Genomic DNA, 27,131 nt, shown 5'->3' with positions numbered 1-27,131 from the left:
CCTAAATTGGGATCCCTTTGGGAATTTGGAAATTCAGGCTGGGAATTCCCTCCAAAATTCACCTCCAAGTTCCCCCATCCCAAACTGGGGTCCCTTTAGGAATTCAGGAATTGGGGCTGGGAATTCCCTCCAAAACTCATCCCCAAAATCCCCAATCCCAAATCGGGGCTGGGAATCAACTGGGAATTCCCTCCAAAATTTATCCCCCAAAATTCCCCCACCTTAAATTGGGGTCCCTTGGGGAATTGGGGCTGGGAATTCTCTCTAAAACTCCCAAATTCCCCCATCCCAAACTGGGGCCCTTTGGGAATTCCCTCCCAAACTCATCCCCCAAAATCCCCAGTCCCAAATTGGGGTTCCATTGGGAATTTGGGAATTGGGGCTGGGAATTCCCTCCCAAACTCATCCCCCAAATCCCCAGTCCCAACCCGGGGTCCCCAGAGCCCCCCAGTCCCCGGCCGAGCTCCCAATCTGGAAGTTCTGGCCGCTCCCGGATTCCCGGGAACGTGATTCCCGCTGGATTTACATTCACAGGAGGGATCCAGGGGGATCCCATGGAACGATGTGCGCATGGAAACCCCAAATTCCCCCCAATCCGGGGGGATTTGGGATGGGGGAGAGCGGGGGCAGCCAGCCCCGAGGGAGGGCAGCCCCGAAATCAAGGCACAGGGAATGGGAATGGTTTGGAAGGGTTTTTTTGGGATTTGTGTGTCCCCTCTGGATTTGGGGACACGTGGATCCCAACTGGAATGGGAACGGTTTGAGGAATGGGAATGGTTTGGGATGGGAATTGTTTGGATGGGGCTGTTTTCTGGGATTTGTGTGTTCCCTCTGGATTCGGGGGCACGCAGAACTCCCCTGCTGATCCTGGTGGGATTGGGGAATGGAATGATTTGGATGGAGTTTTTTTTGGGATTTGTGTGTCCCCCTGGATTTGGGAACATGCTGATCCCAACGGGAATGGTCGGAACAGGGCTCTTTTTGGGATTTACACATCCCTCTGTGTTTGGGGACACACAGAGCCCTCAGGAAATGGGAATGGTTGGGATGGGGCTGTTTTTGGGATTTACACATCCCCCTGGATTTGGGGACACGCAGATCCCAATGGGAATGGTTGGGATGGGGCTGTTTTTGGGATTTACACATCCCCCTGGATTTGGGGACACGCAGATCCCAATGGGAATGGTTGGGACGGGGCTGTTTTTGGGATTTACACATCCCCCTGGATTTAGGGACACGCAGATCCCAATGGGAATGGTCAGGATGGGGTTTTTTTCTGGGATTTACTCATCCCCCTGGATTTGGGAACACGCAGATCCCAATGGGAATGGTTGGGACGGGGCTGTTTTTGGGATTTACACATCCCCCTGGATTTAGGGACACGCAGATCCCAATGGGAATGGTCGGGATGGGGTTTTTTTCTGGGATTTACACATCCCCCTGGATTTAGGGACACGCAGATCCCAATGGGAATGGTTGGGATGGGGGTTTTTTCTGGGATTTACTCATCCCCCTGGATTTGGGAACACGCAGATCCCAATGGGAATGGTTGGGACGGGGCTGTTTTTGGGATTTACACATCCCCCTGGATTTAGGGACACGCAGATCCCAATGGGAATGGTCGGGATGGGGTTTTTTTCTGGGATTTACACATCCCCCTGGATTTGGGAACACACCAAGCTGCTCCCTGTGAAATCTCCGGGACCAACCACAGGGCTCCAACCCCGGCAGCGGGTGGCGGTGACACCGAGGGGACAACGCGGCCACAACCCCCGCCCTCCACCCACCGGCGGGGCTGGAAAGTACCGGCAAAACCAACGGAATGAACGGAAGCTCCAAGGAACCCGCGGGGACGGGGTCGATCGGGGCGGGCGAAGCCCTGAATATCAGGGAGCCCCGCCCGCCCTAGACGTGCGTCTGCATGCGCTGCTGGAAGCGCTGCCCGTAGTCCGAGTGCTGCGACGTGTACGAGAACCGCGTGGCGCCGCCGCCGAACTTCCCCACGGCCTCGTAGGGCTCGTAGGCGCCGCCGAAACCCAGCCGGTACGGCGGGAACGCCGCGGTGGGGCCGGGGAACCCGACGCCGACGCCGACGCCCGCGTAGTTCTCGTAGGACAGCTGGCTGCTCGTGTCCCCCGGCGGCACCGCCGTGCCCGGGGGCGCCGCCGCCGCCTCGGCGGGGAACTCGGGGCCGCCGCGGGGGTACGAGCTGAGCTGGGCGTAGCCGCTGGAGTGCGAGAGGCGCGAGGGCGGCCGCGGCTCGAAGCGGGGCCCGCCGGGGCCGGGCGCGCGGTAATCGCCGTAGAGCACCGAGCGCGAGGCCGGGCGCTCCTCGTGGGCGCGCACGTTGTAGTAGCCATTGGTGGGGTCCTGGAAGGGCAAAATCGGGAAATCGGTGGGTTTTGGGAGTGCCGGTGGGTGGGAAGGGCAGGGTTGGGGTTGAGGGGGGCGTGGGAGCGGACCTTGAGCTCGTACTCCTCGCGGGTGTCGATGGTGTCGCAGCGCAGGTCCTGCTTCAAGTCCACGTCGTCCTTGAACGACTGGAAAAGCCACGGGAATAATTGTGGGGTTGTGGAATTGTGGGATTGTGGGGTTATGGGATTATGGAATTATGGAATTGTGGGGTTATGGAATTATGGAAGGGGATGGGCGGGGAGGAACCCTGAGACCCATCCCATGGTGGGAAGGGGCGGCTCCTGATAGCCCAGGTGGATCTGAGGTGGAGCCGGGATGGGGAATCCATGGGATCCATGGGATCAGGGATGGATCCAGGACCGATCCCTAAAATCCCATTGAACTGGCCCAGGGAACGCTGGAATTCTTTGGGATGGAAAAGACCCCAAAGATCATCAAGACCTTGGGACCTTCCACCATCGCAGGTGTCTCCAGCCTGGCCTTGGGCTGGGGACACTGCCAGGCTGGGGACACTGCCAGGGCTGGGGGCACTCCCGGGCTGGGGACACTCCCAGCCCTCCCGCCATCCCAGGTGCCAGTCCCTGTCCCCACGGTGTCCCCATGTCGCCCCTCACCGAGTAGATGGCCTTCATGACGCGCGTGGCCGTGGACACGCTGGCCGTGTCCTCCTCCCGGTCCGCGTGCAGCGTCAGCGGCTCCCGGTTCACCGTCTCCACCTTGATGTCCAGCTTGCGCAGCGTGACGTCCTTGCGGCCTGACGAGTGACCACAGAGTGACCACGGAGTGACCACGGGGTGGCCACTGAGTGACCCCCCCAAAGAGATCCCCATAACGACACCCAGAGTGACCACTGAGTGACCACTGAGTGACCATGAATTGATCTCCATAGACACCCCCATGGATACACCCAGAGTGACCACTGAGTGACCACGAAGTGACCCCTGAATGACCCCTCAGTGACCCCAGAGTGACCCCAGAGTGACCCCACTCACTTCCTTTGCGGCGCCGGTAGAGGAAGCAGGCCAGGGCCAGCAGGCAGCTGATGAGGAGGATGCTGGCACCGATGGTGGCCCCGGCGATGATGCCCACGGGCAGCACCTCTGTGGGGACACCAGGGGACAGTTGGGGACACCAGGGGACAAGGACAGTGCCACAGCCACGGCTCCCATCCCAAAATCCCAATAACTCAGCTCGGGGTCCCGTGTCACCTTTCTCCTCGAGCCAGGCCCATCTCAATGTCACCCCAAGCTGTCCCCACACTGTCCCCCAGTGTCACCTTTCTCCTCAAGCTGGATGATGGCCGTGCCGAGCCCATCTCAATGTCACCCAGATTGTCCCCAAGCTCGCTGCCATTGTCACCTCTCTCCTCGAGCTGGATGATGGCCGTGCCGGGCCCATCTCAATGTCACCCCAAGCTGTCCCCAGACTGTCCCCCAGTGTCACCTTTCTCCTTGAGCTGGATGATGGCCGTGCCAGGCCCATCTCAATGTCACCCCAAGCTGTCCCCACACTGTCCCCCAGTGTCACCTCTCTCCTCGAGCTGGATGATGGCCATGCCGGGCCCATCTCAATGTCACCCCAAGCTGTCCCCAGACTGTCCCCCAGTGTCACCTTTCTCCTCGAGCTGGATGATGGCCGTGCCGGGCCCGAAGCTGTTCCAGGCCGTGCAGTTGTAGCGCGTCTGGAAGTCGGCGTCCATGACGTTGTTGATGGTCAGCGTGGACAGGACCCCGCTGCCCGTGTTGCTCCTCTCCACCGTGTAGCGCTCCAGCGTCCCCGCTTCCAGAATGTTCTCCTTCCACGCCCACGCCTGCGGGCAGCGGCAGAAATGATTCTGTGCTTTTTGGTTTTTTCTGTTTTGTACTGGGGTTTGTCAATTATCTTGATATTAATGTGGTTATCGTTATTTAATTCTGTATTATTTTACTATTTATATATTATTAGTCTTACATTATTATTTACATATTATTTATCACATTATTATTTATATAATATTCGTTGTCTGTTTATTTGTATTTATGTGTATATATTATATATATTTATACTATTATTCTGCTTATACATTTATATATATTTATTTATATATATTATAAATGTATATACATTTATTATATATTTATATTATTATTCTGTTTATATCTATTTACATATATTTTTATTATAAGCATATATTAATATATATTACTTATAATATTTTCATTGTAAAATAATCTATTTTATATTTATAAATAATTATATGAATATAGGGATTTATTAATATTATTTTATATTTTATACTTATTTATTATATAAAATATATTAATCTATATTTATTTTTATTTATTATAAATTTAAATAAGCATTAATACGTTTTATATTTATTTATTTTGTATTTAATTTGTTTGATATTAATAAATGACATTTAATTATAAATGCATATTAACACACATTAACTGTAATGTATCTTTGTAAAATGATTTGTCTTATAAATAATTTTGTAAATGTCTTAAATATTTATTTGCATATTTATTTTATGTTATTTTATATTACTAATTTTATATGTACAGGTAATAATATATAAAGATAACCCTAGGACGTACTTAATTAAAATATATATGAAAATATGTATCTATATATAAAAATATTATTATATAAATACACAATTTAATAGCTAAATATCTATAAATAGAAATATATATTAATAGATATTAATATCTAAAAATATATATCAATATATATAAATTCTAATGTATATTTAATGACAAAATTTGATAATATAAAATAATAATAACATTGAGATTTATTAAATTAAAATAAATAAATAACAAATAAGATAAATATTAAACGTTGCTAATGTATTGAAATGAAACGATATTTTTTGCAGTTCTGGGGTGCAGCGGGACTCACGATGCGGTCGGGGGGCGGCGTGCTGCCGATGAAGCACTCGACCTTGCCGCGGTCGCCGCGCACGGCGAACTGCACGGGCTCGCTGGAGATGATCGGGGGGCCTGCGGGGGATTTGGGAATTTGGGGTGTCTGGGGGGGAAATTGGGATATTTGGGGTGTTCAAGGGGGGAAAATGGGGAATTTGGGGTGTTCTGGGGGGAAAAATGGGGAATTTGGGGTGTTCCTCAGGGGGAAATGGGGGATTTGGGGGGTTCCACAGGGGGAAATTGGGATATTTGGGGTGTTCCAGGGGGAAATGGGGGATTTGGGGTGTTACAGGGGGGAAATTGGGAATTTGGGGTGTTCAAGAAGGGAAATGGGAATTTGGGGTGATCTGAGGGGGGCAATTGGGAATTTAGGGTGTTCAAGGGAGAAATTTGGATATTTGGGGTGTTCAAGGGGGGAAAATGGGGAATTTGGGGTGTTCTGGAGGGGGGAAATGGGGAATTTGGGGTGTTACAGGGGGGAAATTGGGATATTTGGGGTGTTCCAGGGGGAAAAATGGGGAATTTGGGGTGTTCCACAGGGGGAAATGGGGGATTTGGGGTGTCCCAGGAAGGCAACTGGGGATTTGGGATGGTTTGGGGGAAATTTAGGATATTTGGGGTGCTCCAGGGGGGAAATTGGCGATCTGGGGTGTTATAAGGGGAAAATGGGAATTTGGGGTGGCCCAGGTGGGAAATGAGAGGAGGAAATTCCTGGAGCTGTGTCCAGGCCAGGCCAGGAATGAGGGATTTGGGATAAAAGTCCGTGTTTTAGCTGGAATTGGGGGAACGGCTCAGGATCAGGGGGTTAAGGGGGATAAAATTCTGTGTTTTGGGTGGAATTGGGGGAATGGCTCGGGATCAGGGGTTTAAGGGGGATAAAACTCCGTGTTTTAGCAGGAACTGGGGGAATGCATTGGGATCAGGGGTTTAAGGGGGATAAAATTCCTTGTTTTAGGTGGAATTGAGAAAACCTCCCACAGGAAATTCCAGCTTGAAATTCCTGCAATTCCTGACCCCCATTCCCATCTCCCCGGAAAAATCTCTTTTCAGGATTTATTCCCTTCCCACCATCCCCCTTTGCCTTTCCCCTTAAATTTTCCAGTTCCAAACCCAACAAAAAAACCCCAAATCCCGTTTTCCCCATCACAGCCTCCCCAGCCAAATCTAAAATGCAAAATTTAAAATTCCCTCCGCTTCACCCCACCAAAACCAACCAAAACCAGAGAATTTTTGGGACGCCCGGATCCGCCCTGTTCCCATGGAACGCCAGGAGGTGTTTTTGGGTTTTTTGGGGTTTTTTTGGGGGTTTTTTGGGGGGGCTGACCGTTGACGAAGAGGGTGACCTCCCTCTCGCCCACGCCGATGCGGGGCACGATGGCCTTGCAGACGTACTGGCCGGCGTCGGCCTGCGTCACCGACTTGAGGTACAGCTGGTTGCTGTTGCTCAGCACCTGCGGGGACACCGGGGACATCTGGGGACACGTGGGGACACTCGGGGACGTCCCCCAAAAGCTCGGCAGCCTGGCCACAAATCGTTCCCGAGGGAATCCCAGCCAAAATTCCAGTTTTTGGGGGGTTTTGGGGTGTGGAGGGGGCACGCAGGGATGGTGGGGATGTTCAGGGGACACGTTTGACGCCAATCCCAAACCTGAATCCCAAACTAAATCCCAACCCCAATCCAAACCCCAAACCCATTCCCGAATCCCAAACCCCAAATCCCAAATCCCAAATCCCAAACTCCAAACTCAATCCCAAACCCAAGCTCAATCCAAATCCCAATTTCCCTCTCTAGGGAATTTTAGGGAGGGGACACAAAACCACAGTGGGGGCATTCAGGGTTTCTGTTTGACCCCAATTCCAAACCTGATCCCGAATCCCAACTCCAATCCCGAGTCCCAAACCCAATCCCCAACCCAACCCAAATCCCAATCCCAGTTTCCATTTTTTTGTGTTTTTTTGGGGGGATTTTTTTGGGGAGAATTTTTGGGGCATTTTTTGGGGGAGAATTTTTGAGATTTTTTTGGGGGATTTTTTTTTTTTTAATTTTTCCTGGGATTTTTTTGGGGGATTTTTTTGGAAGATTTTTTTTTTAGTATTTTGTTTTGAGATTTTTTTTGGGGGGGGATTGTTTTTTGGGATTTTTTGGGGGGATTTTTTTGGGGGGGATTTTTCCTGGGATTTTTTTGGGGGGTTTTGACACACACGGAGCCCCCCAATGACCCCAAGGGCACAAAGAACATTCCGGAATGCCCTTGAAGGCGCTCCTACCATGTTGGATTCCTTCTTGGTCCAGGTGAGGGTCAGCGGGGGGTTCCCCGACCACACGCAGGTCAGGGTGACGTCGGAGCCGATGTCGGTCACCGTGGGCTTGGGGTCCACCACGATCCGGGGCGCGACTGGGGGGACACAGAACCGGGAGGGGAAGTGTGGGGAGGGGCTCTGGGGTTAATTTGGGGCCGTTTTGGGGTTTTGGGGCCGTTCTGGGGCCGTTTTGGAGCACTTTTGGGGCCATTTTGGAGCCATTTTGTGGCGGTTTTGGGGCTGTTTTGGGGCCATTTTGGGGTGGTTTTGGGACCGTTTTGTGGTGGATTTGGGACCGTTTTGATGTTTTGAGGCAGTTTTGGGGCAGTTTTGGGGTGGTTTTGGGGCCGTTTTGGGGTTTTACGGTGGTTTTAGGGCGGTTTTGGGGCCATTCTGGGGAAGTTTTAGGATGATTTTGGGGCCATTTTGGGGCCGTTCTGGGATGGTTTTGGGGTTTTGGGGCAGTTTTGGGGCTGTTTTGGGGCCATTTTGGGGTGGTTTTGGAGCGGTTTTGGGGCCATTTTGGGGCTGTTTTGGGGTAATTTTGGGGTTTTGGGGCTGGTTTTGGGGCCAGTTTTGGCTGTTTTGGGGCCGTTTCAGGGCCGTTCTGGGGCCATTTTGGGGCCGCTTTGGGACCCCTTTGGGGCAGTTTTGGGGTCATTTCGAGGCCGTTTTGGGGCCGTTCTGGAGTCACTCACAGTGCACGTCCACCAGGGTGCTGACGTTGGTGCTGCCGATGTCGTTGTGCACCTCGCAGCTGACGGGCTCCGTGAAGAAGGTGTAATCCACCTGCGTGTCGTACCTGTTCTCCTTGGCCTCCTCGATGATCACCCCACCCTTGGCCCACCTGGGGACAGCGGGGACACTGTGGGATCCTGATCCCAAATCCCGGTCCCCATCCCAAATCCTAATTCCCATCCCAAATCCTTGTCCTCGTCCGAAATGCCACTCCCCACCCTAAATCCTAATTTCCAATCCCCATCCTAAATCCTTATCCCCATTCTAAATCGTAGTTCCAAGTCCTAAATCCCAATCCCCATCCTAAATCCCAATCCCAAAGGTTTCCAAAGGGTTCTGGGGAGGGGACACAGAGCCATGTTGGGGATATTCAGGGACACTTTGTGACCCCAATCTCCATCCTAAATCCCCATCCTAATTCCCAATCCCCATCCGAAATCCCAATCCCTATCCTAAATCCTAATTCCCATCCTAAATCCTAATTTCCCAATCCCAATCCTAATTCCCAATCCCACTTGCCATTTGCAAAGGGTTTTGGGGAGGGGGCACAGAGCCATGGTGGGGACATTCAGGGACACTTTGGGACCCCGATCCCCATCCCAATCCCAATCCCAATCCCCATTCCAAATCCCAATCCCAGTCACCATTTCCAAAGGGTTTCGGGGAGGGGGCACAGAGCCATGGTGGGGATGTTTGACCCCAATCCCAATCCCAATCCCGATTTCCAATCCCTGGGGGTTTTGGGAAGAAGGCTGGGGACATTGGGTGCCCCCAAATGACCCCCCCAGCCCAATCCCGGGTTTTGGGGCTCACCTGTACCCTTTGATCTCGGGGTTGGCCGTGGCCATGCAGGTGAACACGACCCTCTCGCCCTCCTGCACCGTCTGCGGCTGGATGGACAGGGTCACCGTCGGGGGGTCTGCGGGGACAGCCACGGCTCAGGGGGGACACCGGGGACCCCAAAGCTCTGGGGTGGCCACCCCTTCCCGCAGCAGCCACCGGAGGTCGGTGTTGGCCACCGAGTCCCGGCCCTGCCTCCCCCTCCTCTTCCTCCTCCTCTTCCTCCTCCTCCTCGTCCCTCCAGCAAATCCCACCCACAGACACCGCTCCCACCTGCGACACCCCAAAAATCCCACAAAAATACCCCCAAATCCCCATCCATGTCCCCATCCCTCCCACCCCTGGTGTCCCCAGTGTCCCCAGTCCTTGTCCCTGTGTCCCTGTCCCCAGTGTCCCCAGTGTCACCCACGGTGCACGTTGAGGCGCACGGAGCTCTCCTTGCCCGCGGGCACGGCCTCGTTGGAGCTGCGGCAGGAGAAGCTCTCCCTGTCCCTGTGTCCCTGTCCCTGTCCCTGTCCCCAGTGTCCCCAGTGTCACCCACGGTGCACGTTGAGGCGCACGGAGCTCTCCTTGCCCGCGGGCACGGCCTCGTTGGAGCTGCGGCAGGAGAAGACGCGGCCGATGTCCAGCTCCGAGGGCGTGATGGGCAGCAGGCTCGTGGTGCTCTCGCGCTTCCCGTCGGCCAGGAGCTCCTGGGGGGACGCAAGGACATGGGACATGGGGACATGGGGACAGCTCCTGAGGGGACACGGGGACAGGGGACAGCTCCAGCAGGGCTGGGCACACTGGGAGGGGACGGCCACGGCGCTGCAGTGTCCCCATACCGTGCCGGTGACAGCCCCGTCCTGCTGCAGCCCATTGGGGAACCGGGCAAAGGTGGTGACAGTGGGACAGGGGGCACAGGGGGCACACAGGGGACAGAAGAGACAGTTCTGGCGACACCGGGGACACCGTGCAGGTGACATCCCTACCGTGCTGGTGACAGCCCCGTCCTGCTGCAGCCCTCACGGAACCAGGCCAGCGTAGCGACAGTGGGACAGGGGGCACGCAGGGGGCACAGGGGGCACACAGCGACAGTTTTGGTGACAGTTTGGTGACATCCATACCGTGCTGGTGACAGCCCCGTCCTGCTCCAGCCCGTCGCGGAACCAGGCCAGCGTGGCCGCGGGTTTGGCGCTCCGCGCCCGGCACGTCAGGTTGTAGGGGGTCCCCGCCCTGAGCAGGATCTCGGGTGCGCCGTCGATCGTGGGGTCCTCGGGGGGGACTGCGGGGGGACAGAGGGGACAGTGGCTCGGGGGGACGCCCTGGGACAACGGGGACGGGGAGGGGACACTGGGGATGGTGTGTGACATTGGGGACGCTGGGGACGGTGTGTGACATTGGGGACACTGGGGATGGTGTGTGACATTGGGGACACTGGGGACGGTGTGGGGCACAGGGAATGGGGAAGGGGACGGCGGGAATGGGCAGGGGACACTGGGGACAGCTGGGACATTGGGGGCTGCGTGGGGCACAGGGGATGGGGAGGGGACACTGGGGACGGTGTGTGACACTGGGGACACTGGGGACGGTGAGTGACACTGGGGACACTGGGGACGGTGAGTGACACTGGGGACACTGGGGACGGTGTGTGACAGACACTGGGGACGGTGAGTGACACTGGGGACACTGGGGACGGTGTGTGGCCCTCACTGAGCACGGTGAGCCGTGCGCGGCGCGAGCGCAGCGCGGCCTCGGTGGCCTGGCACTCGTAGACAGCGTCATCGGAGAGCTCGGCGTCGCGGATCTCCAGGTTGTACTGGCCCGAGTCGGCCGTGCCCACGATGCGGTACCGGGGCCAGGCTGGGGACAGGGGACAGAGCGGGGTCACATGGGGACAGCCACATCCCACAGGGACATCCTGGTGCTACAGGGACAGCCACTCCCACAGGGACACCGCGATCCCATGGGGTCACCCCTGCCCACCCAGCGCCACCTCTGTCCCTGGGGCACCTTTGAGGCCCTGCCCCAGGCCCGATGCCAGCCCTTGCCACCCAGTGTCACCCCCAGCGCCACCCCAGGGCACCTTTAAGACCTTGCCCCACGCCCAATGCCAGCCCTCCTGACCCAGTGCCACCCCCAGTGTCCCCCCCTGTCCCCGGGCACCTTTGAGGCCCTGCCCCAGGCCCGGGGCCAGCTCTGCCCACCCAGTGCCAGCCCCGGTGTCCCCCCCAGTGTCCCCCCTGTCCCCGGGCACCTTTCAGTCCTTGCCCCATGCCCAGGGCCACCCATCCCTGGCCAGTGCCACCCTCAGTGTCCCCCAGTGTCCCCCCCTGTCCCCGGGCACCTTTGAGGCCCTGCCCCATGCCCAGGGCCAGCCCGTCCTTGGTCCATTGCACGATGCCGGAGTAGTTGAGCACCACGCAGGACAGGACGATTCTCTGCCCGGCCACCACCGTCTGGTCCTCGGGCTCCTCCACGAAGCGCGTCTGCACCGCTGCGGCCACGGCGCCGCGGTCAGTGCCGGACACGGCGCCGCGGTCGCCGGACACGGCACCACGGTCACGGCGCAGTGCCCGGCACCGCGGCGCCGGCTGTGCCGCCATCCCGGAATATCCCGAGATCGCCCTGAGATCCCCTGGGATCCCCTGGAGATCCCCTGGGATCCCCCTGAGATTTCCTCCAAGATCACCTCAGGAGTCTCCTGGGATCCCCCCTGAGACCCCCCTGAGACCCCTCAGGATCCCCCCGGAGCTCCCCACGAGCCCCGGAGCTCCCGGGGTCCCCCAAACGCCCCCACCCCGGCCCCGCCGGACCCGCTCCCGTTCCCAATCCCGGTTCCCGTTCCCGATCCCGGTTCCCGTTCCCGTTCCCGGTTCCCGATCCCGGTTCCCGTTCCCGTTCCCGTTCCCGATCCCGGTTCCCGGTCCCGGTTCCCGATCCCGGTTCCCGTTGCTCCCGGCTGTTGGGGATCGATCCCGGGGTCACGCGGCCCGCGGGAATCGAGCGGGATGTGACGGGAACGGGGACAGGGACAGGGACAGGGACGCGGCCGTGCCCTGGAGCGGGGAAGGGGCAGCGCGACCCCCCCGCCTCTCCCGGCTGCAATCCCGGGGGTTTTATCCCGGAATGTGGCACGGAACGGCACGGAACGGAACGGAACGGCGCCGAAGAGCACAGAATGGCACAGTACAAGGTCCCGGTCCCGCTCCTCTCCTTCTGAACCCCCAAATCCACGGGCTCCTGCATTTCATCCCGAAAATAAAACGCCCGGCGGGTCCAAACATCTCCAAAAATCCACACAAAAATCCCCAAAAATCCCCCCCAAAAATCACCCAAAAAAATCCACGTTTGGGGGTGATCTGCTCCCAGGATCGCCGGGATGGGGAATCCAGGGATCCACCGGATCCCCCGGTGCCACCCCCGGTGCCAGCCCCGCCCCGGGGCCGCGGGGGTTTTGGGGCAAGATGAAGGAAAATCGGGATCGGGAGATCAAAGAGGGGAAGGTGCCGGGAGAGGGAGGAGGAGGAGGAGGAGGAGGAAGAAAATCAGAGCGGGGAACGGGGGAGGGAGCGGCGGGGGGGACCCGCAGCCTCGGGCACCGGGGGGGGGACGGGATTTTGGGGGAAATTGAGAGGAAAACGGGCACTGGGATGGCACCGGGATTATGGGGAAAATGGGCACTGGGATTTTGGGGGAGATCAAGGGGAAAACGGGTCCTAGGATGGCACTGGGAGTTTGGGGGAGATTGAGGAGAAAACGGGCACCGGGCTGGAACCAGGCTGGCACTGGCACGGCCGGGGGTGGCTCGGGTTTTGGGGGAGATTGAGGGGAAAATGGGCACTAGGATGGCACTGGGATTTTGGGGGAGATTAAGGGAAAAATGGGTACCGGGATGGCCCCGGGATTTTGGGGAAAAAGAGCACCAGGATGGCACCAGCCCAGCTGGGAACGGTCCCGGATTTTGGGGGAGATTGAGGGGAAAATGGGCCCTGGGCTTTTGGGGAAAACGGGCACCGGGATGGCACCGAGATTTTTGGGGGAGATTGAGGGAAAACGGGCACCAGGATGGCACCGGCCCAGCCGGGAACGGTTTGGGATATTGTGCCACCATCCCGGTGTCCCCACACATTGTCCCCAACCCCGAAAGGCCAGCGGGGCTCCCTGCAGTGCCAGTGCCACCTCCCCCTTGTGTCACCTCCCCGGTGCCACCTCCCCGCAGTGCCAGCCGCGGTGCCAGCCCTGTCACGGCCAGCGGGGCTTGGTGGCGATTGTCACAGCCGGAGCCGCCTCCTGTCACCTTCCCCTGGCAGGGACCGGCACTGGGGGGGGAGGTGGCGGTGCCACCCCCGCGGTGTCGCCGGTGGTGGCGCGGGGGTGGCGCGGCCCGGCTCGCTCCGGGGACGGCGCCGCGGGGCTTTTGTCGCTCGGGCGGCCGGGGTGACACCGCGCCGAGGTGACAGCGGTGGCCGCGGGCGCGAGGTGGCGCCTCCCTCCCTCCCTCGCTCGCTGCCGCGTCCCCTCCGCGTCCGTGCCACCGGCCACCCCTTGTCACCGCGTCCCCTTTGCCGCCGTGACCGCCCCCGTGTCGCTCTGCTCCCCCCCTTTGTCACCACGGTCCCCTCCCGTGTGGCAGCACGTGCCTGTGCCCGCGGGAATGTCCCCTTGTCCCCAAACCTGGCACGGAAATGTCCCCAAACCCGGCTGTGCCCACGGCAATGTCCCCAAACCCGGCTGTGCCCATGGCAGTGTCCCCACGGAAATGTCCCCCTGTCCCCACGGCAATGTCCCTCTGTCCCCATGGCAATGTCCCCACGGCAATGTCCCTCTGTCCCCAAACCTGCCTCGGCAATGTCCCCAAACCCGGCTGTGCCCACGGCAATGTCCCCAAACCCGGCTGTGCCCATGGCAGTGTCCCCACGGAAATGTCCCCCTGTCCCCACGGCAATGTCCCCAAATCCGGCTGTCCCCCTTTTTTTCCTTATTCTTCCCATTTTCCATTTCCTCCCCCCCATTTTCCCCATTTTCATCCCCTTTTCCCCCGCATTTTCCCCCTCTTTTTTTCCCATTTCCCCCCCATTCTCCCCCATTTTCCCCTTTTCCCCCCTTTTTCCACTATTTCCCCCCCTTTTATCCAATTTTCCCCCTCTTTTTCCCCCATTTTCCCCCTTTTCCCCCTTTTTTTCTCATTTTTCCCAATTTTCTCTCCAATTTTCCCCCTTTTCTGCCCCATTCCCCCCCTTTTTCCCCACTTTCCCCCATTTTTCCCAATTTGCCCCATTTCCCCCCCTTTTATCCCCTATTTTCCCAATTTTTCCCAATTTTCCCCCTTCTTTTCCTCCCTCCTTATTTAATCTCTCCCTCCTCCCCTCCCTTCTCCTCCCGGCTTTTAAATTTGAAGCCTTTCCCCTCTTCCCGAGCTGCTCGCTGCTATTTATATGTGAAACACAAAAAAAAAAAAAAAAAGAAAAAAAAAAAGAAAATTAAATAAATAAAAACACCAAACCCAAAACAGGCGAGGAGGAGGGAGGAGAATTTCTAAAAAAAAAAAAAAAAAGAAATAATAAAAAAATAAATAAATTAAATAACTAAAAGCCGAACCCAAAACAGGCGAGGAGGAGGGAGGAGAATTTCTAAAAAAAAAAAAAAAAAAAAAAAAAAAAAAAAAAGAAATAATAAAAAAATAAATAAATTAAATAACTAAAAGCCAAACCCAAAACAGGCGAGGAGGAGGGAGGAGAGTTCTATAAAAATGAGATAATTATAAAATAAAAAAATCTCTTGCCCGGGTTGGGATTTTTCTTTCTTTCTTTGGGGAAGAAAAGAGGATTTTGGGTTTTTGGAGCGGAAAGGAGAGGCCGGGGCAGGTCCTGGGGTCCCCTCTGTCCCCATTGTCACTGCTGTCCCCAGAGCCGGGGGTGGCACCACGGGGTGGGGACAGCGAGGGGACCCACGGGATCCATGGGATTTATGGGATGGGATCGGAGTTATGGGGTTTGTTCATGGGACCCACGGGACCCACAGGATCCATGGGACGGGATTTGTGGGACCCATCAAATGGGATTTATGGGATCCATAGGATGAGATTTATGGGATCCATGGGATTTATGGGATCCGTGGGATGGGATTTATGGGATCCATGGGATGGGCTGGGAGGGGATTTGTGGGACCCATCAAATGGGATTTATGTGATTTGTGGGATGGGATGGGGCGGGACTTCTGGGGGATCCATGGGATCCATGGGATGGGATTTATGGGATCCATGGGATGGGTTGGGATTTATGGGACGGGACGGGGTGGGATCATTGGGATCCATGGGATGGGATTGATTATGGGATTTATGGGACCCATGGGATGGGGAGGGGTCCCAAGCTGGAGACCCCGGCAGCGCCGGGAATGTGGGGTCTCATCCCAATGGGATTTGGGATTTGGGATCACGTCCTGCCGGGAATGTGGGGTCTCACCCTGCCTGGGAATTGGGATCCCATCCTGACGGGGACCGATCCCATCCCGATGGGGATTTGGGATCCCATTTCGCCGGGGATCCATCCCATTTTCCCGGGAATTCCAGCCCCGTTTCCCCAGGAATCCTGGCCCCCATTTCCCCACGGATTTTGGCCCCATTTTCCTGGGAGTTCCAGCCCCGTTTTCCCGGGAATCCCAGCCCCGTTTCCAGCCCAGCGCTGCTCCCGGCCGAGCCGAGCCGAGCCAGGCCAGGCCAGGCCCTGCCCCGTCCCCGCCCCCCCCCGCTCCCGGAGCTATTTTGGGATCGGGAATTTGGGAAATTTGGGACTCTGGGCTCTGGAATTTGGGACGGTCCCCCCGTGTCCCCACGGGTGACCCCGAGATCCCCCGGGTCTGGTGTTCCTGACCCCGGGTTTGGGATCCCGGCGCTGTCCGGGATTTCGCGATGCCCGGGGAACTTTCCCCGCTTCCCTCCCCCCTTGCCCGAAATCCCAGCCCGGGGCAATCCCGGGGCAATCCCGGGACAATCCCGGGACAATCCCGGGGCAATCCCGGGGCAATCCCGGGACAATCCCGGGGCAATCCCGGGGCAATCCCGGGACAATCCCGGAACAATCCCGGGGCAATCCCGGGGCAATCCCGGGGCAATCCCGGGGCAATCCCGGGACAATCCCGGGACAATCCCGGGGCAATCCCGGGACAATCCCGGAACAATCCCGGAACAATCCCGGGACAATCCCGGGGCAATCCCGGGGCAATCCCGGGGCAATCCCGGGACAATCCCGGGACAATCCCGGGGCAATCCCGGAACAATCCCGGGGCAATCCCGGGACAATCCCGGGGCAATCCCGGGGCAATCCCGGGACAATCCCGGGACAATCCCGGGGCAATCCCGGGGCAATCTCCGCCCGCGGCTCTGGCAAAGCGGGAGCAGCTCCTGGAGGCTCACGGGGGATCTGTGGGGCGGTTCGGGGTCCTGGGGGGAGCTCTGCGGTCCCCCCCTGCCACTGTCCCCCCATCCCGGTGTCCCCCCCGGCGTCCCCGGCCCCACCCCGGCCCCAATCCCGCTCTAATCCCGCAGTAATTAAACCCGGCCCTCGTTAATTCCCCGTTAATTGCGGCCCCGGCCCCCGCCCCCGCACGGCGATGGCCCCGAGAGAGAGATGGCACTGCCACCGTCACCGTCACCGTGCCCCGAGTGCCACCGAGAGCTGGCACTGCCACTGTCACCGTCCCTGTCACCGTGTCCCCATCCCTGTCCCTGCCGTGCCACCGAGAGCTGGCACTGCCACTGTGTCACCGTCCCTGTGTCCCTGTCCCCGCGGTGCCACCGAGAGCTGGCACTGCCACTGTGTCACCGTCCCTGTGTCCCTGTCCCCGCGGTGCCACCGAGAGCTGGCACTGCCACTGGCCTTGGCCCTGTGTCCCCGTCATGCCACCGGCCTGGCTGAGAGCTGGCACTGCCACCGTCCCTGTCCCTGGCACTGTCCCCACGATGCCACCGGCCTGGCTGAGAGCTGGCACTGCCACATTCCCTGTGCCCCTGTCCCCGCGGTGCCACCGAGAGCTGGCACTGCCGCTGGCCCTGTCCCTGTGTCCCCATCCCTGCCACGCCACCATCCCCGGTGTCCCCTGTCCTGGTTCCTGTCCCCATCCTTGTCCCTTGGCTTTGTCCCTGGCCCCATCCCTGGGCTGTCCCCGCGCTGGTGGCACCGGTCAGGGGTTGGTGGCACCGGGCCGTGCCCAGGGTGGTGGCACCGGGGTGAGGCATGGCGTCCCACGGGCACGGCAATCCTGGGACATTGAACTGCCCTGGGGAAACTGAGGCACGGGTGGGGTTAATCCATAGGGAAACTGAGGCACGGGTGGGGAAACTGAGGCACGGATGGGTTATTCCATGGGGAAACTGAGGCACGGGTGGGGAAACTGAGGCATGGGCGGGGAAAATGAGGCACGGATGGGGGAAATTGAGGCACGGGTGGGTTATTCCTTGGCGAAACTGAGGAACAGACGGGTTATTCCATAGGGAAACTGAGGCACGGGTGGGGAAACTGAGGCACGGGTCCCTGGATTTCCATGGGGGAAACTGAGGCACAGATCAATGGATTGCCTTGGACGCTGAATTTCCATGGGGAAACTGAGGCACGGGTGGGTTATTCCTCGGGGAAACTGAGGCACGGGTGGGTTATTCCTTGGGGAAACTGAGGCACGGGTGGGTTATTCCGCGGTGAAACTGAGGCACGGGTGGGTTATTCCTTGGGGAAACTGAGGCACGGGTGGGTTATTCCTTGGGGAAACTGAGGCACGGGTGGGTTATTCCTTGGGGAAACTGAGGCACGGGCACTCCCCCGCCCCGCTCCCCAGGGCCGGGACTGGGGCGCCTCTCCCGGGGCCGTTCATTCCATTAATTAGCGATGTCTCATTAAGACATCTGCTAACGAGGCCGCAGCTCCGGGCGGGGGGGGATGAAATCATTCCAGCTTTTTCCCCGTTTTTTAACATTTCCCCCCCATTTTTAAACACTTTTCCCCATTTTTTGACACTTTCCCCCCATTTTTTAACATTCCCCCCATTCTTTTCCATTTCCCCCCATTTCTTAACATTTATTCCCCGTTTTTAACATTTCCCCCCCATTTCCCTCTCGCTAAATTCACGATTTTTATTCCCTTTTTTTTCCCCCCCCCCCCCGAATTTCCCCCAAAAAATCCTCCCCCCCCCTTCAGCGCCCGAGCAAACAAACAAAAGTCCTAATTAGGCATTAATTAGACATTGTTCCCGCGCTAATTAACGAGGCCGCGCCAATCGGGGCCGGGGGGAGGCAGGGGAGGATTGGGGGGCGTTTTTGGGGGGCCAGAAGTGAAATTTGGGAAGTTTGGGATTTTTCTGGGGTTTTTTGGGGGGAGTATTTGGGATTTTCTTGGGGATATTTGGAGGTTTTTTTTTTTGCGGGGGGGAGATTTGGGATTTTTTGGGGTGATTCTGGATTTTTTTATGGGCGGGGATTTGGTTTTTTTTTTTTAGGGTGGAATTCAGGATTTTTTAAGGGGAATTATGGACTTTTTTGGGATGAGGCCCTGGGTTTTTTTTTGGGAGGAAATTCGGGATTTTTTTAGGGTATAATTCTGGATTTTTGGGGGAGATTCGGGGTTTTTTTAGGGTGGAATTCGGGATTTTTTAGGCGGAATTATGGACTTTTTTGGGGAGGAAATTCGGGATTTTTTAGGGTATAATTCAGGATTTTTTGGGGTAGAATCCGGGATTTTTTTAGGGTATAATTCAGGATTTTTTGGCGGTGGTAATTCTGGATTTTTGGGGAGGAGATTCGGCGTTTTTTTAGGGTGGAATTCGGGATTTTTTAGGCGAAATTATGGACTTTCTTGGGGAGGAAATTCGGGATTTTTTTAGGGCATAATTCTGGATTTTTTGGGGAACATTCTGAGGGTTTTTTTTGGGGTAGATTCCGGGTTTTTTGGGGTGTCCCGGCCCTCCCGCTCCCGCTCCCCGCTGTTTGCGGCCGGGCCGCCGATGATCCCACTCTCCTGGAATTTGAGGAATTTCCTGCCAAGGCTCCCTCTGGAAAGGCGAGGAAAGGCAAAAACGCCGAGATTTTAACCCTCTGCTCCCCGGCCCGCCCGCGCTTTTGGGGGATAATTCCTGATTTTTTGGATGATTTCCGATTTTTGGGACAATTTCTGATTTTTTCCGGATTTTTCCCGGGATGGGAATCGCTGCTTCTCGCGGAAAAACCGAATTTTCGTGCCTCAGTTTCCCTCCTTGCTCCTCTCCCCGACCCCAAGGGTTCCATCCCTGCCCTAAATCTCCTAAAAACCCCAAAATCGCCCCAAAAATCCCCAAAAATCCGCCCATCCCAAACTCCCTTTTTCCCAACTTGATTCAATCAAATCCGCTCGGAATTTTCCTTTTTTAAAATAAAATTTCACCAAAATGGGGAAAGGAGGAGGAAAAAGGGGCCCCAAAAGCAGCCCCAGCTCTGGGATGTTCCCAATTCCAGCCCCAAGGAGGGGAAAAACGGGGAAAAAATGGGAATTTTGGGGAAAGTCCACCTGAGAAAAGGGGAAAATGTGGATTTTGGGGGGAAATCCAACTGGGGAAGGGGGAAAGTTTGGATTTTGGGGAAAGTTCATGTGAAGAAAGGAGGAAAAAGTGGAATTTGGGAAAAATCCACATGGGGAAGGGGAAAAATGTGGATTTTGGGAAAAATCCATGTAAAGAAAGGGGGGAAGTGTGGATTTTGGGAAAAATATACCTGAGAAAAAGGGAAAATGTGGATTTTGGGAAAATCCACGTGGGGAAGGGAGGGAAAAAGTGACAATTGGGAAAAGTCCACCTAGGGAAGGAGGGAAAACATGAATTTTGAGGGGAAAATGTGGATTTTGGGAGGAAAATGTGAATTTTGGGGGGGAAATGTGAATCTGGGGGGGGGAAACGTGGATTTTGGTAAAACCCCCACGTGGCTGAAGGGGGAAAATGTGAATTTTGGAGGGAAAAATGTGAATTTTGAGGGGAAAAATGTGTATTTGGGGGGAAAAATGTGGATTTTGGTACAACGCCACGTGGCTAAAGGGAGGAAATGTGAATTTTGGGGGAAAAAACGTGAATTTTGGGTGTGAAATCCCCCTGGGCACGGCTCCCACGGGACACCCCGAGGCTTTGGGGTGGTGCCGGCCCCGGAGCCTTCATCCCGCTCCTCCTCCTCCTCCCCGATTCCCGTTTAATTAAAAAAAAAAAAAAAGAAAAAAAAAAGAATAAAAAAAAGAATTTTCCCCCCCGTTGCCACGGCAACGCCCGCAGCCGCTCTCGCCTTGGAAATAAAAGTTGTTTTTTCCTTCCCCCTCCTCCTCCTCCTCCTCCTTTTCCTCCTTCCCTTCCCATCCCCGTCCCGAGCCCCCCCCGGATTTTGATTTCCATTCGGATCATAATCCGCCCGTTGCCATGGCAACGCCGCCAGCCCTTTCTGGCCCGGCCCTTGCAGAAAAGGCTCCTTCCCTTTTTCCCCCCTTTCCCCCTTTTCCTTCCCCTTTCTCCCCGGTTTTCCCCCCATTTCCCTCCTTCTTCCCCCTTTTTCTTCCATTTTTAGGTTTTTTCCCATTTCCCCCCTTTTCCCCCCCATTTTTCCCGTTCCCTCCTCCCACCCGGAGGTCCCTGGATGCTCCTCTGGGTGCATCCCGGAGATCCCAAACCCTGAACCCCACGCCCCTGACCCCAGATCCCAAACCCAAAATCCCAGATCCCAAATCCCAAACCCCAAAATGCCAAATCCAAAATCCCAGATCCAAAACCCAAAATCCCAGATCCCAAATTCCAAACCCCAAATGCCAAATCCCCGATCTCAAATCCCAAACCCCTGATCCCAAATCTAACATCTCAAATCCCTGATCCCAAACCCCAAACCCTAAATCCCAGGTCCAAAATCCCAAAAATCCCAAACCCCAGATCTCAAACACCAAAATCCCAAAATCCCAGATCTCAAATCCCCAATCAGTGATCCCAAATCCCAAATCCCTGACCTCAAATGCCACATCCCAAACCCAAATCCTAAATCCCAAACCCTAAATCTCAGATCCAGAACCCAAAATCCCCACATCTCAAACACCAAAATCCCAAACCCCACATCTCAAACCCCCGATCCCAAATCCCAGATCTTGAATCCAAAATCCTTGGCCCCAATCCCAAAATCCCAGATCCCAAATCCCCAAACCCCATCCCCAAATCCCAAAATCCCAAATCCCAAATCCCAAATCTCAGATCCCAGATCCCCAAATCCCAAATCCCCAAAATCCCCAAATCTCAAATCTCAGATCCCAGATCCCAAAATCCCAAATCCCAAAATCCCAAATCCCAAATCTCAGATCCCAGATCCCAAAATCCCAAATCCCAAAATCCCAAATCCCAAAATCCCAAATCCCCAAAATCCCCAAATCTCAAATCTCAGATCCCAGATCCCAAAATCCCAAATCCCCAAAATCCGAAATCCCCAAAATCCCAAAACCCCAAACCCCAAATCCCGACCCTTTTTCCCGCTGTTCCCTCTGGATCTGCCCCGGTTCCGTGGGGTCTCTCTGCGGTTTTGGGGGGAATTTTGGGGGGTTCTGACCCAATGGGGAGATTTTGGGGGATTTTTTGGGGGGGTTCTGTCCCCCCCTGTCCCGGATCCGGGTTTATGCAAATGAGCCGCGTGCCCCGGAGAGCGCAATTAGCGCCGAGCGGAGCCGGAGCGATTAATTAAGAGATAATTAAGGGAAGAGGAGCCGGGGGGGGGGGGGGGGGGGGGGGGAACGGCCTGGAGGGAACGGGGGGAAATTGTGGGGAGGGGGCGGAACTGCCGAGAGACCCCAAAATCACCGAGAATTCCCCAAAATTATCGAGAATTATCGATAAAATTCCCGATAAATCCCGAAAATCCCCGAGAACTGCCGAGAATCCCCGAAAATCCCCGAGAATTGCCGAGAATTGCCGCGAATTGCCGAGAATTGCCGAAAATCCCCGAGAATTGCCGAAAATTGACGAGAATTGCCGGAAATTGCCGAAAAATGCCCGAAAATCCCGAGAACTGCAGAGAACTCCCAATAATCCCCAATAATTCTCAAAATTTCCCCAAAATACCCCAAAATCCACGATAATTCCCAAGAATTCCCAATAATTCAGGATATTAACTCCTGATAATTCCCCCAAATTCCCAATAATTCCTGATAATTCCCCAAAATCCACAATAATCCCTGAGAATTCCCAACAATTCCTGATAATTCCCAAAAACTTGGATATTAATTCCCGATAATTCCCGTAAATTCCCAAAGATTCTCAAAAATTCCCCAAAAATTCCCGAAAATTCCCCAAAACGGCTGAGAATCCCCGAGGCCCAACCCGAGCTGGGCATTCCCAGGGTTTGTCCAGGTGGGCAAAGCTCGGGATTAAATCAAGACTGGATTAAAGGAGAGGGGATTAAATCAATAAATCATGAATGAATGAATAAATTAATGAATTATTGATTAAATTAATGGATTAATTAATGAGCTGGGACAGAGGTCACCTCAGGGACACAAAGGGAACCAGGAGGAGGTTCTGAGGGCTCTGGGGTTGGGGTTTCCCACCCCAAATCACCCCAAAATCCACCTGAAATCACCCCAAATCCCATTCCTGGCCCTGGCCCTGGCCCTGACCCTGCCACGAAATTTGGGGTCAAGGGGTAAAATCCCATGGGATCCCAAATCCTTCAGGATCCCAAATCCCTTGGGGTCACGTCCCTGCTGTCACCTCTCCCATATGAGGGAAGGAAGGGAATAAAAATATAAAAATATAAAAATTAAAATAAAAATATTTTAAAATATATAAAATAAAATAAAAATTAAAATATAAATATAAAACAAAATAAAAATATATATATTTAAAATATACACAATAAAAGAAAAAAATTAAAACATATAATATAATTTAAAATATAACACAATATAAAATTAAAAAAGAAAATGAAATAAAGCATAAAATAAAATAAAGAAAAAGCCCCGCGGAGAGGAGAAGAAGGGCCCAGAAAATGAATAAATATTTCAATTTGAGGCGCAATCACGGCGAGTGATTGAAACGGGGAAGAATAATGGCTTTCATTTAGATAAGATACAGAAAATTATTTAGTGAGAAATGAAGAGTGATGAGCCCCATTCAGCGCCAGGCCCGAGCGCCCCCCGCGGCGGGAGGGACCCCAAAACCGCCCAGAATTACCCCAAATCCCAGCCTGCTCCAGGGTGAAACCCCACGTTTTACAGGAACCCCACGTTTTACAGAAAAAACCCCACATTTTCCTGAGAACCCCCCACGTTTTCCAAAAAACACCCAAAATTTTCCATAAAAGCCCCAAATTTTGACCTGGCACTGGGGGCAAGGCTCCTCTGGGAGGTGACGGTGGAGGGATGGAATGGGATTGGGATGGGATGGATTTGGGATGGGATCGATGTGATTGGATTGGGGCGGATTTGGGGCAGGATTGGGAGTGACGGGATGGATTTGGGGTGGGTTTGGGGTCACTGGGATTGTCACAGGGATGTGAGCCTTGATCCCAAACTGGAGCTGCCCCATCCCAAACTGGAACCATCCCAACCAGAGCCATCCTAAACCGGAGCCATCGATCCCAAACTGGAACCATCCCATCCCAAACCGGAGCCATCCCATCCCAAACGAACCATCGATCCCAAACCGGAGCCATTGACCCCAAAATGGAACCATCCCAAAACGGACCTGTCCCATCCCAAACAGAGCCATTGATCCCCAACTGGAACCATCCCAAACTGGAGCTGTCCCATTCCAAACCGGAACCATCAATCCCAAATCAGAGCCATTGATCCCAAATCAGAGCCATCCCAAACTGGAGCTGTCCCATTCCAAACTGGAGCCATTGATCCCAAATCAGAGGCATCAAACTGATACTGGAGCCATTGATCCCAAAATGGACCCGTCCCATCCCAAAACTGAGCTGCGCCATCCCAAACCGGAGCCATCCCATCTCAAAATGGAGCCATCCCAAACTGGACCTGGCCCATCCCAAACTGGAGTCATTGATCCCAAACTGGAGTCATCCCAAACTGGAGCTGTCCCATCCCAAACTGGAGCTGTCCCATCCCAAAACGGAGCCACCAATCCCAAACCGGATCCCTCCCATCCAAAACTGGAACTGCCCCATCCCAAACTGGAGCCATTGAACCCAAAATGGAACCATCCCAAGACAGACTTGTCCCATCCCAAACTGGAACCATCCCAAAATGGAGCTGTCCCATCCCAAACTGGAGCCACTGATCCCAAAATGGAACCATCCCATCCCAAACTGGAGCCATCAATCCCAAAGAGAGCCATCGATCCCAAACTGGAGCTGCCCCATCCCAAACTGGAGCCATCCCAAAACGGAGCCATCGCATCCCAAACAGACTTGTCCCGTCCCAAACAGAGCCATTGATCCCAAACTGGGATCAACTGGTGTCAGTTGACACCAAACTGGAGCCATTGATCCCAAACTGGAGCCATTGATCCCAAACCGGAGCCATTGATCCCAAACCGGAGCCATTGACACCAAACTGGAACCATCCCAAAACAGACCTGCCCCATCCCAAACAGAACCATCCCGTCCCAAAGTGGAGCTGCCCCATCCCAAACCGGAGCCACCAATCCCAAACCGGATCCCTCCCATCCTAAACTGGAACTGTCCCGCCCCAAACCGGGAACATCCCACTCCACGCCGGGGCCATCCCACCCCAAACCGGGACCAGCCCATCCCAAACCGGGACTGTCTCACCCCAAACCGGGACTGTCCCGCCCCGCACCGGAGCCCACCCATCCCAAACCAGAGCCATCCCAAACCGGGTCCATCCCATCCCAAATCGGATCCTTCCCGCCCCACACCGGGGCCGTTTCACCCCACACCGGAGCCACTGAATCCCAAACCAGATCTCTCCCATCTCAAACCGGATCCCTCCCGCCCCACACCGGGGCCGTTCCTCCCCGTTTCACCGGGACCGTTTCCCCCCGTTCCCCCGGTCCCTCCCGCCCCACACCGGGGCCGTTCCTCCCCGTTTCACCGGGGCCGTTTCCCCCCGTTCCCCCGGTCCCTCCCGCCCCACACCGGGGCCGTTTCCCCCCGTTTCACCGGGGCCGTTTCCCCCCGTTCCCCCGGTCCCTCCCGCCGCTCCCCGCGTGGCCCCGGGCGGCAGCGCGGCCGCTTTTGTTCCCGGGGGACGCGGAGCCCCCGGCGCTGCCCCGGAGCTGCCCCGGCCCCGCGGGGGTCCCGGGGGTCCCGGAGCTGCCCCGGGGGTCGCGGCCCCACCGGCGCCTTCCTCCCGCTCCTCTCAATGCCCCGCGCTCCAGGCGCGTTTTTTGGTTTTATTTTTGGGGCTTTTTTTTTTTTTTTTTTTTTTGGTTTTTCCTTTTTTTCCCTTTCCCTTCCCCTCTCTCCTCTCGGCATCTTAGCAACGCCGCCCCCTTAATTAAAAATTAGATTGGATTTTGCAGCTGGGAAGCGCCGGAGGCCGCGCTGGGGCAGAGCCCGGCCCCGGCCCCCCCCCCCAAAATTCCTGGGGCGATGGGGGCGCCCCCTCCCCTCCCCCCGAGGGTTTTTGGGGGGTTTTGGGGACCCCCAGCCCCCCCCCGGCTTTTCCTCAGCGTGACCTTGGCACAGCAGCTCCCCCCGTGCCTCAGTTTCCCCCGGGAGGGTTTTGGGGGGTCCCGGGGGGAGGGGGGGGTCGGGTTGTTCCCCACCCCGAGAGGCGGCTCTGGGAAAAGGGGGGGAAAAAGGTGGGAAAATGGGGGAAAATGTGGGAAAAGGGGGGTCCGGGCTCCCCCAGCCCCTTCCCCAAGCAATGCCGGCATTGGGGTCCTGGGGTCCCCCCGGAGGCGGCCCCTGCGCTCCCCACGGACGGACGGACGGACGGACGGACACACGGACAGACCCCCCAGGCCGGGTCAAGCCCCCCCATCACCCTCAGCCCTGACCCCCCAACCCCTCCCGGGGGTCCCGTTTGACCCCAGGGCCCCCGAAGCCCCCGAAGCGACCCCGGGACCGGGACCCACATGGGGGGGGGCTCAAAAGCTCGGTCCCGGTCCGGGGGCTCCAACAGGACCGGAACGGGGGAACGGAGCGGCGCCGGGGAGGCAGAACCTGGCCCGGTTCCGTCGGGACAGCCCCGGTACCGGAGGGAGGTCCAGGAGAACCGGGCCCGGTTCCATCAGGAGCCCCCGGTACCGAGGGGGGGTGCACGAGGAGCAATCCCGGGACCGGGGAGAACCGGGCCCGGTCCCACCGCGATCTCCCGGTACCGGATCGGAGAAATGCACGAGAACCAGCCCTGGGGGGTTCGGGAGAACCGGGCCCGGTCCCACCGCGATTCCCCGGTACCGGAGCGGGGGAATCCACGAGAACCAGCCCTGGGGGGTTCGGGAGAGCCGGGCCCGGTCCCACCGGGATCCCCCCGGTACCGAACGGGGGATCCACGAGAACCAGCCCGGGGGTTCGGGAGAGCCGGGCCCGGTCCCACCGCGATTCCCCGGTCCCGGGAATCCACGCGAACCCACGGCGGGATTTGGTCAAACCGGGCCCGGCATTGAGCAGAACCGGCCGCGATTCCATCCGAACCCTCCGGTACCGCCAGCGCCGAGCGCGGGCCCGCCAGCCCCGCCAGAACCCCGCGGGACCCCTCGGAACCGCCGGTACCGGCCGGAGCCGGCTCTCATCCCTCCGGGAGCGGGGCTGGAGCGCTGCCCGCGGAGTTGGGAACGGCGCTCCGGGGCGGCCGCGCTGCCCGCTCCCGGTGCCCCGAGCCTCCCGCTCCCGGTGCCCCCGAGCCTCCCGCTCCCGGCGCCCCCGGCTCGGTGCCCACCTTGCCCGCGGGTCCCGGCGAGAGTCAGCAGGCACAGGAGCAGGATCCGCATCTCCCGTCCCGTGGCGGCGGCCGCGCTCCGGGGCCGGGCCCGCCGGGGGGCTCCGCT

The 27,131-nt window shown here is 56.4% G+C and overlaps 1 protein-coding gene across 1 annotated transcript; it reads right to left on the bottom strand.

The window, feature by feature from the left end:
• Positions 1-1,695: 1,695 nt before the first annotated feature.
• KIRREL1 (kirre like nephrin family adhesion molecule 1) lies at positions 1,696-27,131 on the bottom strand. The gene is made up of 15 exons (XM_058821669.1): positions 27,023-27,131; positions 11,533-11,682; positions 10,899-11,048; positions 10,313-10,470; positions 9,748-9,898; positions 9,180-9,285; positions 8,327-8,475; positions 7,596-7,723; positions 6,652-6,778; positions 5,302-5,402; positions 4,027-4,225; positions 3,408-3,515; positions 3,030-3,169; positions 2,463-2,540; positions 1,696-2,370 (listed from the first exon to the last, which is right to left on the bottom strand). The coding sequence occupies exons 1-15, from the start codon at positions 27,072-27,074 to the stop codon at positions 1,906-1,908; spliced, it is 2,262 nt and encodes a 753-aa protein (XP_058677652.1). The 5' UTR covers positions 27,075-27,131; the 3' UTR covers positions 1,696-1,905.

The sequence above is a fragment of the Ammospiza caudacuta genome, chromosome 30, assembly GCF_027887145.1.
Source record: "Ammospiza caudacuta isolate bAmmCau1 chromosome 30, bAmmCau1.pri, whole genome shotgun sequence".
Taxonomy (NCBI): Eukaryota; Metazoa; Chordata; class Aves; order Passeriformes; family Passerellidae; genus Ammospiza; species Ammospiza caudacuta.
This window is presented reverse-complemented; position numbering and strand designations above follow the sequence as displayed.

What these genes read in the sequence shown, in the direction of transcription:
- KIRREL1 (XM_058821669.1), bottom strand. Translation starts at nt 27,074, where the DNA reads ATGCGGATCCTGCTCCTGTGCCTGCTGACTCTCGCCGGGACCCGCGGG. An exon ending in CCCGAGATCAAAGGGTACAG is followed by an intron (nt 8,476 to 9,179) that starts GTGAGCCCCAAA and finishes CGCTGTCCCCAG; the next exon opens with GTGGGCCAAGGGTGGGGTGA. An exon ending in CATCCAGCTCGAGGAGAAAG is followed by an intron (nt 3,516 to 4,026) that starts GTGACACTGGGG and finishes GTGTCCCCACAG; the next exon opens with AGGTGCTGCCCGTGGGCATC.